Source organism: Lycium ferocissimum, unplaced genomic scaffold (genome assembly GCF_029784015.1).
Source record: "Lycium ferocissimum isolate CSIRO_LF1 unplaced genomic scaffold, AGI_CSIRO_Lferr_CH_V1 ctg14607, whole genome shotgun sequence".
Taxonomy (NCBI): Eukaryota; Viridiplantae; Streptophyta; class Magnoliopsida; order Solanales; family Solanaceae; genus Lycium; species Lycium ferocissimum.
In genome coordinates this window covers 6239-19130 of record NW_026715551.1, presented here as the reverse complement: position 1 = coordinate 19130, position 12892 = coordinate 6239, and the positions used below count along the sequence as shown (strand labels likewise).

The following is a 12892-nucleotide window of genomic DNA, read 5'->3' as shown; positions in this document are numbered from 1 at the left end:
AACTACTAAATCATAGTTGTTTTAATAATCCCTCGATCCCAAAACATGATTTTCCTTCCTAAAAGTTTACAAATGTTTTCTAAAATATTCGTTTTCTCCAAAAAACTAAGTTTTACAATATTGCAAGCCTTAATGACTAAGACGACGACTATGACTCTATGATGAAGAAAATGATAATTCTATGATTAAAGGTTCCAAGTCTATGATTCCCGTAAGCCGAGATGAGAACGTTAAACTATTTCTTGAATCCCTCGCTCTACTCATGAATAGTATTTTCCTTTAAAGATTCTAAGTACACGAACGATGCCCTATGATCCTATGTTACACTTTCTCATGATATTGCTCTCCACTAATAGTCTCGCCTTATATTAATCATCCCTTCATGCGAGAGATAAGCGCCCTTAACTATTCTATAATATAATCGGAGGTTCCCGACCTTACGCCACTCCGATGGATACACGATTTTCTTGGGCTCCCCCATATGCTATGATATATATACATATATGTTTAAAAATGTATTCGGGGGGAAAACGCGGGAAAGTGAAGCGAGCGCGCGAGCTACTGGCTATACTCACGGTGCATGTATCCGTACTTGACTTGATATCATCCCGGACGCGGGATGCCCGGACGCGGATTTGCTATGTGGGCGAGCCGACATCGTTCGGTGCTATGACTTACTATACTATGGTATACTATGCTATGCTACGCTACTATGACATACTATGCTATGCTATGACACTATGATATACTACGCTATGCTATGATACTATGATACACTATGACACGACATAAATTCTATTTTCTATGTCTATGAAAAGAAATACCCTCTTTTTAAAAAGGAAAAACAAGCATGCATGGCATTCGGCCCGAAAGGGTGTTTCTATGCAATGTGACTTTCTTATCTCGGTATATCCATGACTCCCCACGATATTGTTACTTACAATCTATGCTCTTGTTTATTTTATTTTTCATGTCTTACATACTCGGTACACTATTCGTACCGACGCCCTTCATGTGGGCGCTTGCGTTTCATGCCGCGGTGTCGCCAGATAGCGGGAGTTGATCCCTTGAGTTCTCTCAAAAGATTTTTGCAAAGTTCCTGGAGTTTGTTTCGGGAGTCTCACCCTCGGGTATTACTTTTGTGTATATATATTCGGGCACGGCGATTTCGTTGCATATTTGGAAAACTTGAACATAATTTTGGTTTGTGAGAAATAAGGCCAAATTTGGATTTTTCTTAGTAAGTGTATGCCGGTTATGGAAATTTGAACGTGAAAACACCGAATAAGGCCTAAGGGCAAAATTGGAATTTTGGAAATTTGCTTCGGAAATTTTAAGGCATGACTTATGAAGAATTGGACCAAAAAAAAAAAAAAAGAAAACAAAGGCCCAAAGGGGAGGCCCAACCGGCCATACCATGGTCCAAGTCCATGGGATTAATTAATTCCCATGTGATTAATATGTTATAAGAGAGGAGAGACTCAAGAACTTTCAAGAAACATAGAAGAGAAATCAAGAAAGAAAAAGGAAGAGCATTTCGGGTTTGAGGGAAAGAAAGAGAGAAAAAGAAAAAAAAATTTGTGGAGCTCTAATCCTTGCCATAAAAATCTTGTTCTTTTGAATTTATAACAAGTTCAAGGCGCTCTTCAACGTAGCATAATTGGTTTGGCGGAAAAGCTTCGTTTGTGGAAGATTGAAATTTCAAGAAAGGTAAGAATTCTTTGTGTTTCATGATTTGGACATGAATTCATGTGTTATGATGATTTGAATTGAACAAGAATCATAAAAGTGTGGTGTGTGCATGCATGGCATGTGTGTGTATGAAAGGCATGTTTGGCCGTGTGCCATGTAGTGTGGGGATGTGATGAATTAATGTTATTTAGTTGGTTAGTTGTGTAGTAGTATGTGGAATTGAGTTAAAAACATGAAAATTTTATGTGTTAGAAAGACATGCATGGTGGCCGTGAGGTGCTATGTGTGTAGAAGAGTTGGTTGAATTTATTTAGTGTGTTAATTATGTTGTTATGACATGGTAAATAAACGAAGGTTAGTGGTGTTGTTGAAATGGAAGAAAAGTGAATGTTGGGCCGTGTGGTATGAATGATTTGAAGTAAGAATGAATTATTTTGTTTGGTATGTTAATGGTGTTGTGATAATGTTTATGATATGAATATAGGTTAAGTGGGTTGAGTTGATATTGATTTGAAAGTATGAAGTCGAAATATGAATCGTCGCATTTTGTTGGAAAGTAGATTAATGGTAGTATATCGTGATTTGTAATGATTGTAGAATTGTTGTGTTGGCTTGTTGTTGGTTATTACGAGCCGAGTTAAAATCTCGGGTGTCCCCTTTATAGGGAAGTGCTTTCGAAATTTCGGTAGCCAAGTATGACCCTAAGATTGAAATGTTAGTTTGCATGAATAGTAATTGGTAAGAATGACCATTTGCGGTTTTTGGACGAAACGGGAATTGAGATTGGACGCGCGTAAGGCGTAATCCGGTATGTAAAGCCTTCCCTATCTTTCTTTGGCATGTTCCGAGTCTAGTAGGCTTGACGGCGAGCCTCGATGACATTTCGCTTCTCGTAGTGCGAGATTGAAATTGGCGCAAAATCTTGTCGTAAGATTGAATCCATTTCCTCCAAATTGACCTATAAGTATACAACTTCCATAAATGGAGTCGAAACACTCTAAAATGATTATGGGCGACTCCCTAAGGTTTATTATCTATAATTTCCGTATTTTACTATGGTTGGGTCCGAGGTGGGCCCATAATACCCTGATACTCCCGGTATGGTTCAAATCGATCCGTTTCTGTTCGTTTTTCATAAGTGACTTTTAATTATGTTTCCGTCCGTTAACCAATGAGTATTATGATCATTTGTCTAAATCTTAATATTAGTCTGACATCTGGACACTCTGTTCCGATATAATCTGACTATTCCGATCTGATCTGTTTTCTGGACTATTTCAGTTTTATTACGTCCGTCTGTCGGTCGGTATGTATATGGTTTCTCATTTGTCTGTTCGTGGATGCCTCAATGCTTCCTTCACTGCGCCCGGGCCAGGTTCTGTGATTCGTGCACCTCACTGCATTGTTCACCGCGTCCCTCGGATTGTGCGGGCCGGATCTGTCCGTATTTGATATGGTCCGATATGACCCGCTATGATCCGATTATGTGATATTACGGGGATGGCGGCCGGGATGGCATATGATTTGATTACGTTCGTCCACCGCGTCCCGTACTACGAGGGCCGGGTTACGTATACGCGTCCCTTATAAAAGGGGCCGGGATCTGTCCGTATGTGAAAGTGATCTCGATGTGTCCGTACGAAAAGAGATCTCGATATGTCTCGTCGTATGTGATTATGACTCGCATGCATGGTTCTGTCCGTTCGCCCGTATGTCCGATTTGGATTATGATTCTGCGTCTGTTCGCTCGTATGTCCGATTCGGATCATGACTCGTCCGGCTCGATTTCGGGAAATCGATTCGGGCTCGATTCGTCCGTCATACATCCGAGCTCCGATTCCATCCGAGATTCTCGTCCGTATGCGCGTAAGCCCGACTCCGCTTATGAATCGTTCGTATGCACCGTAAGTCCGATTCCGCTCATGAGTCCGTCCGTACACGCGGTAAGTCCGACTACGTTACGAATCCGATTCTATCTCGCTCTATTTTTGTATTGCCGTCTGTTCCGGTTTTACATATTTAATTCTGATTATTACGATCATTTATAATTTGTTTCCGCTTTACATACTCGGTACATCTTCGTACTGACCCCCTGTTCTTCGGGGGCTGTGTTACATGCCCACAGGTACGGACGCATCGGCATAGGATATCGGTGCTGCATTGACGAGCTCCCTTTGATCCGAGCCGATACTTTTGGTACATATACTTTGTTTTCTGTTTGCTATGTATATATGTCCATTTGGGTACGGCGGGGCCCCGTCCCGTCTTCTCGCTTCTCGTTCGTATGTTAGAGGTCCGCGTACATATCGCGAGGTATGGGTTATCACCGTGCAGGGTAGGTATGTGTGATATGCGACTCGTCGATATACGGCCCTAACGACGCTTCGTACGGGTTTCGGTATGTGTATGTATGTATGTATGTTTGTGCGACACGCCTTATGTCGGTATGGATTTATGTATGTCGAATGGATTAACTATTAGTATGTCGGGTCGATAAGTAGGTACGTATGGGTGTCCAAGTAGGACACCGCCACGGCCCACGGGGTTGGGTCGTGACAAAAGTGGTATCGCAGCGGTCGGTTCTCGGAATGTACGCGAGGCCGTGTCTAGTAGAGTCTTGTTTATCGATGTGTTGGGCCCCACATCTATAAACAGGGAGCTACAGGACATCTAGGATGTTATGTTACCCTTTCTTGGAATCTTAGATCGTGCAATAGAGCCATATTGTTAGGATGGTCCCTCCCAACGAATTGCTGTGTCTACAGCAAGGCTCCGAAAAGAGCATTGCGTCAGTATTTTGGGAAGTTGTTTCTGACCCTATTTCTGCAGGTGATTGTAGGGTGACAGAGATGAAGAGGACAGTTTCTGATGATAAGGATGGGGGTGCCAAGAAGGCCCCCAGGATGTCACCGGGGCCGAGTAGGCGGAGCCCCAGTTATTCGATTGAGACTGATCCGTCAGAGGATCCTACGGAGGACAGCTATGATACCGATCCTTCAGAGGATCCAGCGACGATTCCTCCGGAGATGTTGACCCCCAGAGCAGAGGATTCCGCGGAGGGCGGCTACGAGACAGACCCTTCGGAGGATCCTGTGGCGACCCCTCCAGAGTCTGCGACCCCCAGTGAGGAGGATCCGTCTGAGTATGAGGCAGAGGCACCGGGAGAGGAGCTCCCCGACATCGTGCCAGCCGCTCCTATGATGGAGCATTATGTTCCGCCATCCTCGTCAGTGAGCGTCACATCGTATTCCAGCCCTTTATCCCGGTCATCGGTGAACCGGAGTCGTCGGACTACTTATATTCTTCGGACTCGGACGAGGAGGATAGCGAGGAAGAGTACCCTTCGCTTTATAACTTTGCTAGACCGAGCCGGAGATAGTTCGTCCTCGGTATATAAGTGTTTATTGAGTATTTTATGAGTATATGAGTTTTCCGGAATTCCTTCGTATGTGATTTTTATAAAACATTAGCGGTGACGATGGGGACGACTGAGATGTCCCCGCTATAAGTATAAATCTATGAATCCCGAGTGGAGAATAAATTGTGAGTACAACTGAAGTAGGTATTGAGGAACCCGAAAGGGCAATATGGTAATTGTGTAATTTGGACCGGGGTGGGACCCGCTACGAAAGATTCTGAAAAATTTATTAAGGTGCTGAACTGCCCTAAACTACGTGGCAAAGATCGTGTGGGGCAATGGACGCAGTGATATTTCTGATAATGCATCAGAATGTATAAAAGTTTCGAAGTTAAGCGTGCTAAGGCCAGGGTAGTTCTGGGATGGGTGACCCCCCTGGGAAGTATATCAAGAATTTTTTTCATAAATATGGATATGGAGGCTAAATGAGAATTTGGGGTAACCTAAGTGGAATTTGAGTATGTGAAGTGATTAGAGATTCAAAAAAAAAGAGAGAAAAGACAATTCGACTATGGTCGCGATTCTGTACGCTACATTTACGCACCCTCGCTTTCGGTAAAGCTCGTTTGTTACACCCTTATGCTTCGAATCCCATTACGGAACATTTGTGTAATGTACCTCTGTATGTCCAACTCCGATCAAAATTCTGTCCGATATGCTTCGGCACGTCTGATTCTGATCTCGAATCTGTCCGATGAATTTCTGAACATCTGACTTTGGTACGAATCTGTCTGATATATTTCTGTATGTCCGCCTCTGATTACGAATCTGTGTGGCATACGTCTGTACATCCGACCTTGACGCGAATACGTCGTATATATGTCTATACGTCCGACTTTGATCTCAAATCGTTCGATAAATCCCCCCGTCCGACTCGATTACAAATCCGTCCGATATACCTCTCGTATGTCGGCTCGATTTTGAGACCGCTTAAGACGATGTTGGATTATGCTTACATGTCCGTTGCACTTCGTACTTCGACTCGGATATGGCTCCGTCGACGTCCGTTTGATCTTCCGGTTCGGTTAAGATTACGTCCGTTGTATATTCGATTTAAGGCGATACGAACAACTCTAATACGGCGATATCGAAGAAAGATGGATGAAGTTGGAAAATGAAGGCCGTTATAAATTCTCCGATCAAGTGCAAGTATGTAAATGGTCTGTAGACCTCCCCTGCTCATTCGATCCGCTACTACGGGGTTGAATTAACATTCGAGGACGAATGTTTTAAAGGGGGGAGGATGTTATATCCGGCATTTTTGCATATTTGGAAAACTTGAACATAATTTTGGTTTGTGAGAAATAAGGCCAAATTTGGATTTTTCTTAGTAAGTGTATGCCGGTTATGGAAATTTGAACGTGAAAACACCGAATAAGGCCTAAGGGCAAAATTGGAATTTTGGAAATTTGCTTCGGAAATTTTAAGGCATGACTTATGAAGAATTGGACCAAAAAAAAAAAAAGAAAACAAAGGCCCAAAGGGGAGGCCCAACCGGCCATACCATGGTCCAAGTCCATGGGATTAATTAATTCCCATGTGATTAATATGTTATAAGAGAGGAGAGACTCAAGAACTTTCAAGAAACATAGAAGAGAAATCAAGAAAGAAAAAGGAAGAGCATTTCGGGTTTGAGGGAAAGAAAGAGAGAAAAAGAAGAAAAAATTTTGTGGAGCTCTAATCCTTGCCATAAAAATCTTGTTCTTTTGAATTTATAACAAGTTCAAGGCGCTCTTCAACGTAGCATAATTGGTTTGGCGGAAAAGCTTCGTTTGTGGAAGATTGAAATTTCAAGAAAGGTAAGAATTCTTTGTGTTTCATGATTTGGACATGAATTCATGTGTTATGATGATTTGAATTGAACAAGAATCATAAAAGTGTGGTGTGTGCATGCATGGCATGTGTGTGTATGAAAGGCATGTTTGGCCGTGTGCCATGTAGTGTGGGGATGTGATGAATTAATGTTATTTAGTTGGTTAGTTGTGTAGTAGTATGTGGAATTGAGTTAAAAACATGAAAATTTTATGTGTTAGAAAGACATGCATGGTGGCCGTGAGGTGCTATGTGTGTAGAAGAGTTGGTTGAATTTATTTAGTGTGTTAATTATGTTGTTATGACATGGTAAAATAAACAGAAGGTTAGTGGTGTTGTTGAAATGGAAGAAAAGTGAATGTTGGGCCGTGTGGTATGAATGATTTGAAGTAAGAATGAATTATTTTGTTTGGTATGTTAATGGTGTTGTGATAATGTTTATGATATGAATATAGGTTAAGTGGGTTGAGTTGATATTGATTTGAAAGTATGAAGTCGAAATATGAATCGTCGCATTTTGTTGGAAAGTAGATTAATGGTAGTATATCGTGATTTGTAATGATTGTAGAATTGTTGTGTTGGCTTGTTGTTGGTTATTACGAGCCGAGTTAAAATCTCGGGGTGTCCCCTTTATAGGGGAAGTCTTTGCCGAAATTTCGGTAGCCAAGTATGACCCTAAGATTGAAATGTTAGTTTGCATGAATAGTAATTGGTAAGAATGACCATTTGCGGTTTTTTGGACGAAACGGGAATTGAGATTGGACGCGCGTAAGGCGTAATCCGGGTATGTAAAGCCTTCCCTATCTTTCTTTGGCATGTTCCGAGTCTAGTAGGCTTGACGGCGAGCCTCGATGACATTTACTCGCTTCTCGTAGTGCGAGATTGAAATTGGCGCAAAATCTGTCAGTAAGATTGAATCCATTTCCTCCAAATTGACCTATAAGTATACAACTTCCATAAATGGAGTCGAAACACTCTAAAATGATTATGGGCGACTCCCTAAGGTTTATTATCTATAATTTCCGTATTTTACTATGGTTGGGTCCGAGGTGGGCCCACAATACCCCGATACTCCCGGTATGGTTCAAATTGATCTATTTCTCGTCCGTTTTTCATAAGTAGACTCTTAATTATGTTCCGTCCGCAAACTAATGAGCATAATGACTATCTATCGTACCTTGACATTAATACATCCGGAACGTTTCGGACACTCGTTCCGATATAATCCGATTATTCGATCCGATTTATTTCCGGACTATTTCGGTTTTATTCGTCCGTCCGTCGGTCGGTATGTATATGGTTTCTCATTTGTACGTTCGTGGATGCCTCAATGGTTCCTTCACCGCGCCGGGCCGAGTTCGTGATTCGTGCACCTCGGCCGCATTGTTCACCGCGTCCCTCGGATTGTGCGGGCCGGGATCTGTACGTATTTGATATGGTCGATATGACTGCTATGATCCGATTATGTGATATTACGGGGATGGCGGCCGGGATGGCATATGATTTGATTACGTTCGTCCACCGCGTCCCGTACTACGAGGGCCGGGTTCGTACCGCGTCCCTTATAAAAGGGCGGGATCGTCCGTATGTGAAAGTGATCGATGTGTACGTACGAAAAGAGATCCGATATGTACGTACGTATGTGATTATGACTCGCATGCATGGTTACGTCCGTTCAGTTCTGTATGTCCGATTTGGATTATGATCCTGTCTGTTCAGTTCTGTATGTCTGATTCGGATCATGACTCTGTCCGGCTCATTTCTGGAAATACGATTCGGGCTCGATTCTGTCCGTCATACATCCGAGCTCCGATTCCATCCGAGATTCTGTCCGTATGCTCGTAAGCCCGACTCCGCTTATGAATACGTCGTATGCACCGTAAGTCCGATTCCGCTCGAGTCCGTCCGTACACGCGGTAAGTCCGACTCGTTACGAATCCGATTCTATCTCGCTCTATTTCGTATTGCCGTCGCTCCGGTTTTACATATTTAATTCGATTATTACGATCATTTATAATTTGTTTCCGCTTTACATACTCGGTACATCTTCGTACGACCCCCCGTTCTTCGGGGGGCGTGTTACATGCCCACGTACGGACGCATCGGCATAGGATATCGGTCTGTCGTTGACGAGCTCCCTTTGATCCGGAGCCGATACTTTTGGTACATATACTTTGTTTTCTGTTTGCTATGTATATATGTCCATTTGGGTACGGCGGGGCCTGTCCCGTCTTACGCTTCGTTCGTATGTTAGAGGTCCGCGACATATACGCGAGGTATGGGTTATCACCGTCCGGGTAGGTATGTGTGATATGCGACTACGTACGATATACGGCCCCAACGGCTTCGTACGGGTTTCGGTATGTGTATGTATGTATGTATGTTTGTGCGACACGCCTTATGTCAGTATGGATTTATGTATGTCTGAATGGATTAACTATTAGTATGTCGGGTCTGATAAGTAGGTACGTATGGGTGTCCAAGTAGGACACCAATCACGGCCCACGGGGTTGGGTCGTGACAAAAGTGGTATCAGAGCGGTCGGTTCTCGGAATGTCTGCAGGCCGTGTCTAGTAGAGTCTTGTTTATTGGTGTGTCGGGCCCCACATCTATAAACAGGGAGCTACAGGACATCTAGGATGTTATGTTACCCTTTCTTGGAATCTTAGATCGTGCGATAGAGCCATATTGTTAGGATGGTCCCTCCCAACGAATTGCTGTGTCTACAGCAAGGCTCCGAAAAGAGCATTGCGTCAGTATTTTGGGAAGTTGTTTCTGACCCTATTTCTGCAGGTGATTGTAGGGTGACAGGGATGAAGAGGACAGTTTCTGATGATAAGGATGGGGGTGCCAAGAAGGCCCCCAGGATGTCACCGGGGCCGAGTAGGCGGAGCCCCAGTTATTCGATTGAGACTGATCCGTCAGAGGATCCTACGGAGGACAGCTATGATACCGATCCTTCAGAGGATCCAGCGACGATTCCTCCGGAGATGTTGACCCCCAGAGCAGAGGATTCCGCGGAGGGCGGCTACGAGACAGACCCTTCAGAGGATCCTGTGGCGACCCCTCCAGAGTCTGCGACCCCCAGTGAGGAGGATCCGTCTGAGTATGAGGCAGAGGCACCGGGAGAGGAGCTCCCCGACATCGTGCCAGCCGCTCCTATGATGGAGCATTATGTTCCGCCAGCCTCGTCAGTGAGCGTCACATCGTATTCCAGCCCTTTATCCTGGTCATCGGTGAACCAGGAGTCGTCGGACTACTTATATTCTTCGGACTCAGACGAGGAGGATAGCGAGGAAGAGTACCCTTCGCTTTATAGCTCGCTAGACCGTGGGAGATAGTTCGTCCTCAGGTATATAAGTGTTTATTGAGTATTTTATGAGTATATGAGTTTTCTGGAATTCCTTCTGTATGTGATTTTTATAAAACATTAGCCGGTGACAGTAGGGACGGCTGAGATGTCCCCGCTATAAGTATAAATCTATGAATCCCGAGTGGAGAATAAATTGTGAGTACAACTGAAGTAGGTATTGAGGAACCCGAAAGGGCAATATGGTAATTGTGTAATTTGGACCGGGGTGGGACCCGCTACGAAAGATTCGAAAAATTTATTAAGGTGCCGAACGCCTAAACTACGTGGCAAAGATCGTGTGGGGCAATGGACGCAGTGATATTTCTGATAATGCATCAGAATGTATAAAAGTTTCGAAGTTAAGCGTGCTAAGGCCAGGGTAGTTCTGGGATGGGTGACCCCCCTGGGAAGTATATCAAGAATTTTTTTTTCATAAATATGGATATGGAGGCTAAATGAGAATTTGGGGTAACCTAAGTGGAATTTGAGTATGTGAAGTGATTAGAGATTCAAAAAAAAAAAGAGAGAAAAGACAATTCGACTATGGTCGCGATTCTGTACGCTACATTTCTGCACCCCTGCTTTCGGTAAAGCTCTGTTTGTTACACCCTTATGCTTCTGAATCCCATTACGCATTTGTGTAATGTACCTCTGTATGTCCAACTCCGATCAAAATTCTGTCCGATATGCTTCGGCACGTCTGATTCTGATCTCGAATCTGTCCGATGAATTTCTGAACATCTGACTTTGGTACGAATCTGTCTGATATATTTCTGTATGTCCGCCTCTGATTACGAATCTGTGTGGCATACGTCTGTACATCTGACCTTGACTGCGAATCTGTCTGGTATATATGTCTATACGTCTGACTTTGATCTCAAATCTGTTCGATAAATCCCCCTGTATCTGACTCTGATTACAAATCCGTCTGATATACCTCTGTATGTCTGGCTCTGATTTTGAGACCGCTTAAGACGATGTTGGATTATGCTTCTCCGTTGCACTTCGTACTTCGACTCGGATATGGCTCCGTCGACGTCCGTTTGATCTTCCGGTTCGGTTAAGATTACGTCCGTTGTATATCGATTTAAGGCGATACGAACAACTCTAATACGGCGATATCGAAGAAAGATGGATGAAGTTGGAAAATGAAGGCCGTTATAAATTCTCCGATCAAGTGCAAGTATGTAAATGGTCTGTAGACCTCCCCTGCTCATTCGATGCTACAGGGTTGAATTAACATTCGAGGACGAATGTTTTAAAGGGGGGGAGGATGTTATATCCGGCATTTTTGCATATTTGGAAAACTTGAACATAATTTTGGTTTGTGAGAAATAAGGCCAAATTTGGATTTTTCTTAGTAAGTGTATGCCGGTTATGGAAATTTGAACGTGAAAACACCGAATAAGGCCTAAGGGCAAAATTGGAATTTTGGAAATTTGCTTCGGAAATTTTAAGGCATGACTTATGAAGAATTGGACCAAAAAAAAAAAAAAATAGAAAACAAAGGCCCAAAGGGGAGGCCCAACCGGCCATACCATGGTCCAAGTCCATGGGATTAATTAATTCCCATGTGATTAATATGTTATAAGAGAGGAGAGACTCAAGAACTTTCAAGAAACATAGAAGAGAAATCAAGAAAGAAAAAGGAAGAGCATTTCGGGTTTGAGGGAAAGAAAGAGAGAAAAAGAAGAAAAAATTTTGTGGAGCTCTAATCCTTGCCATAAAAATCTTGTTCTTTTGAATTTATAACAAGTTCAAGGCGCTCTTCAACGTAGCATAATTGGTTTGGCGGAAAAGCTTCGTTTGTGGAAGATTGAAATTTCAAGAAAGGTAAGAATTCTTTGTGTTTCATGATTTGGACATGAATTCATGTGTTATGATGATTTGAATTGAACAAGAATCATAAAAGTGTGGTGTGTGCATGCATGGCATGTGTGTGTATGAAAGGCATGTTTGGCCGTGTGCCATGTAGTGTGGGGATGTGATGAATTAATGTTATTTAGTTGGTTAGTTGTGTAGTAGTATGTGGAATTGAGTTAAAAACATGAAAATTTTATGTGTTAGAAAGACATGCATGGTGGCCGTGAGGTGCTATGTGTGTAGAAGAGTTGGTTGAATTTATTTAGTGTGTTAATTATGTTGTTATGACATGGTAAAATAAACGAAGGTTAGTGGTGTTGTTGAAATGGAAGAAAAGTGAATGTTGGGCCGTGTGGTATGAATGATTTGAAGTAAGAATGAATTATTTTGTTTGGTATGTTAATGGTGTTGTGATAATGTTTATGATATGAATATAGGTTAAGTGGGTTGAGTTGATATTGATTTGAAAGTATGAAGTCGAAATATGAATCGTCGCATTTTGTTGGAAAGTAGATTAATGGTAGTATATCGTGATTTGTAATGATTGTAGAATTGTTGTGTTGGCTTGTTGTTGGTTATTCTCGAGCCGAGTTAAAATCTCGGGTGTCCCCTTTATAGGGGAAGTGCTTTGCGAAATTTCGGTAGCCAAGTATGACCCTAAGATTGAAATGTTAGTTTGCATGAATAGTAATTGGTAAGAATGACCATTTGCGGTTTTTTGGACGAAACGGGAATTGAGATTGGACGCGCGTAAG

General features: G+C 42.7%; 1 protein-coding gene across 1 annotated transcript; it reads left to right on the top strand.

The window, feature by feature from the left end:
• The first annotated feature begins 4424 nt into the window (after positions 1–4424).
• On the top strand, positions 4425–10263 carry LOC132042310 (uncharacterized). The gene is made up of 2 exons (XM_059432899.1): positions 4425–4922; positions 9652–10263. Exons 1-2 carry the CDS (start codon positions 4425–4427, stop codon positions 10261–10263), a joined length of 1110 nt encoding a protein of 369 aa, XP_059288882.1.
• Positions 10264–12892: the final 2629 nt, after the last annotated feature.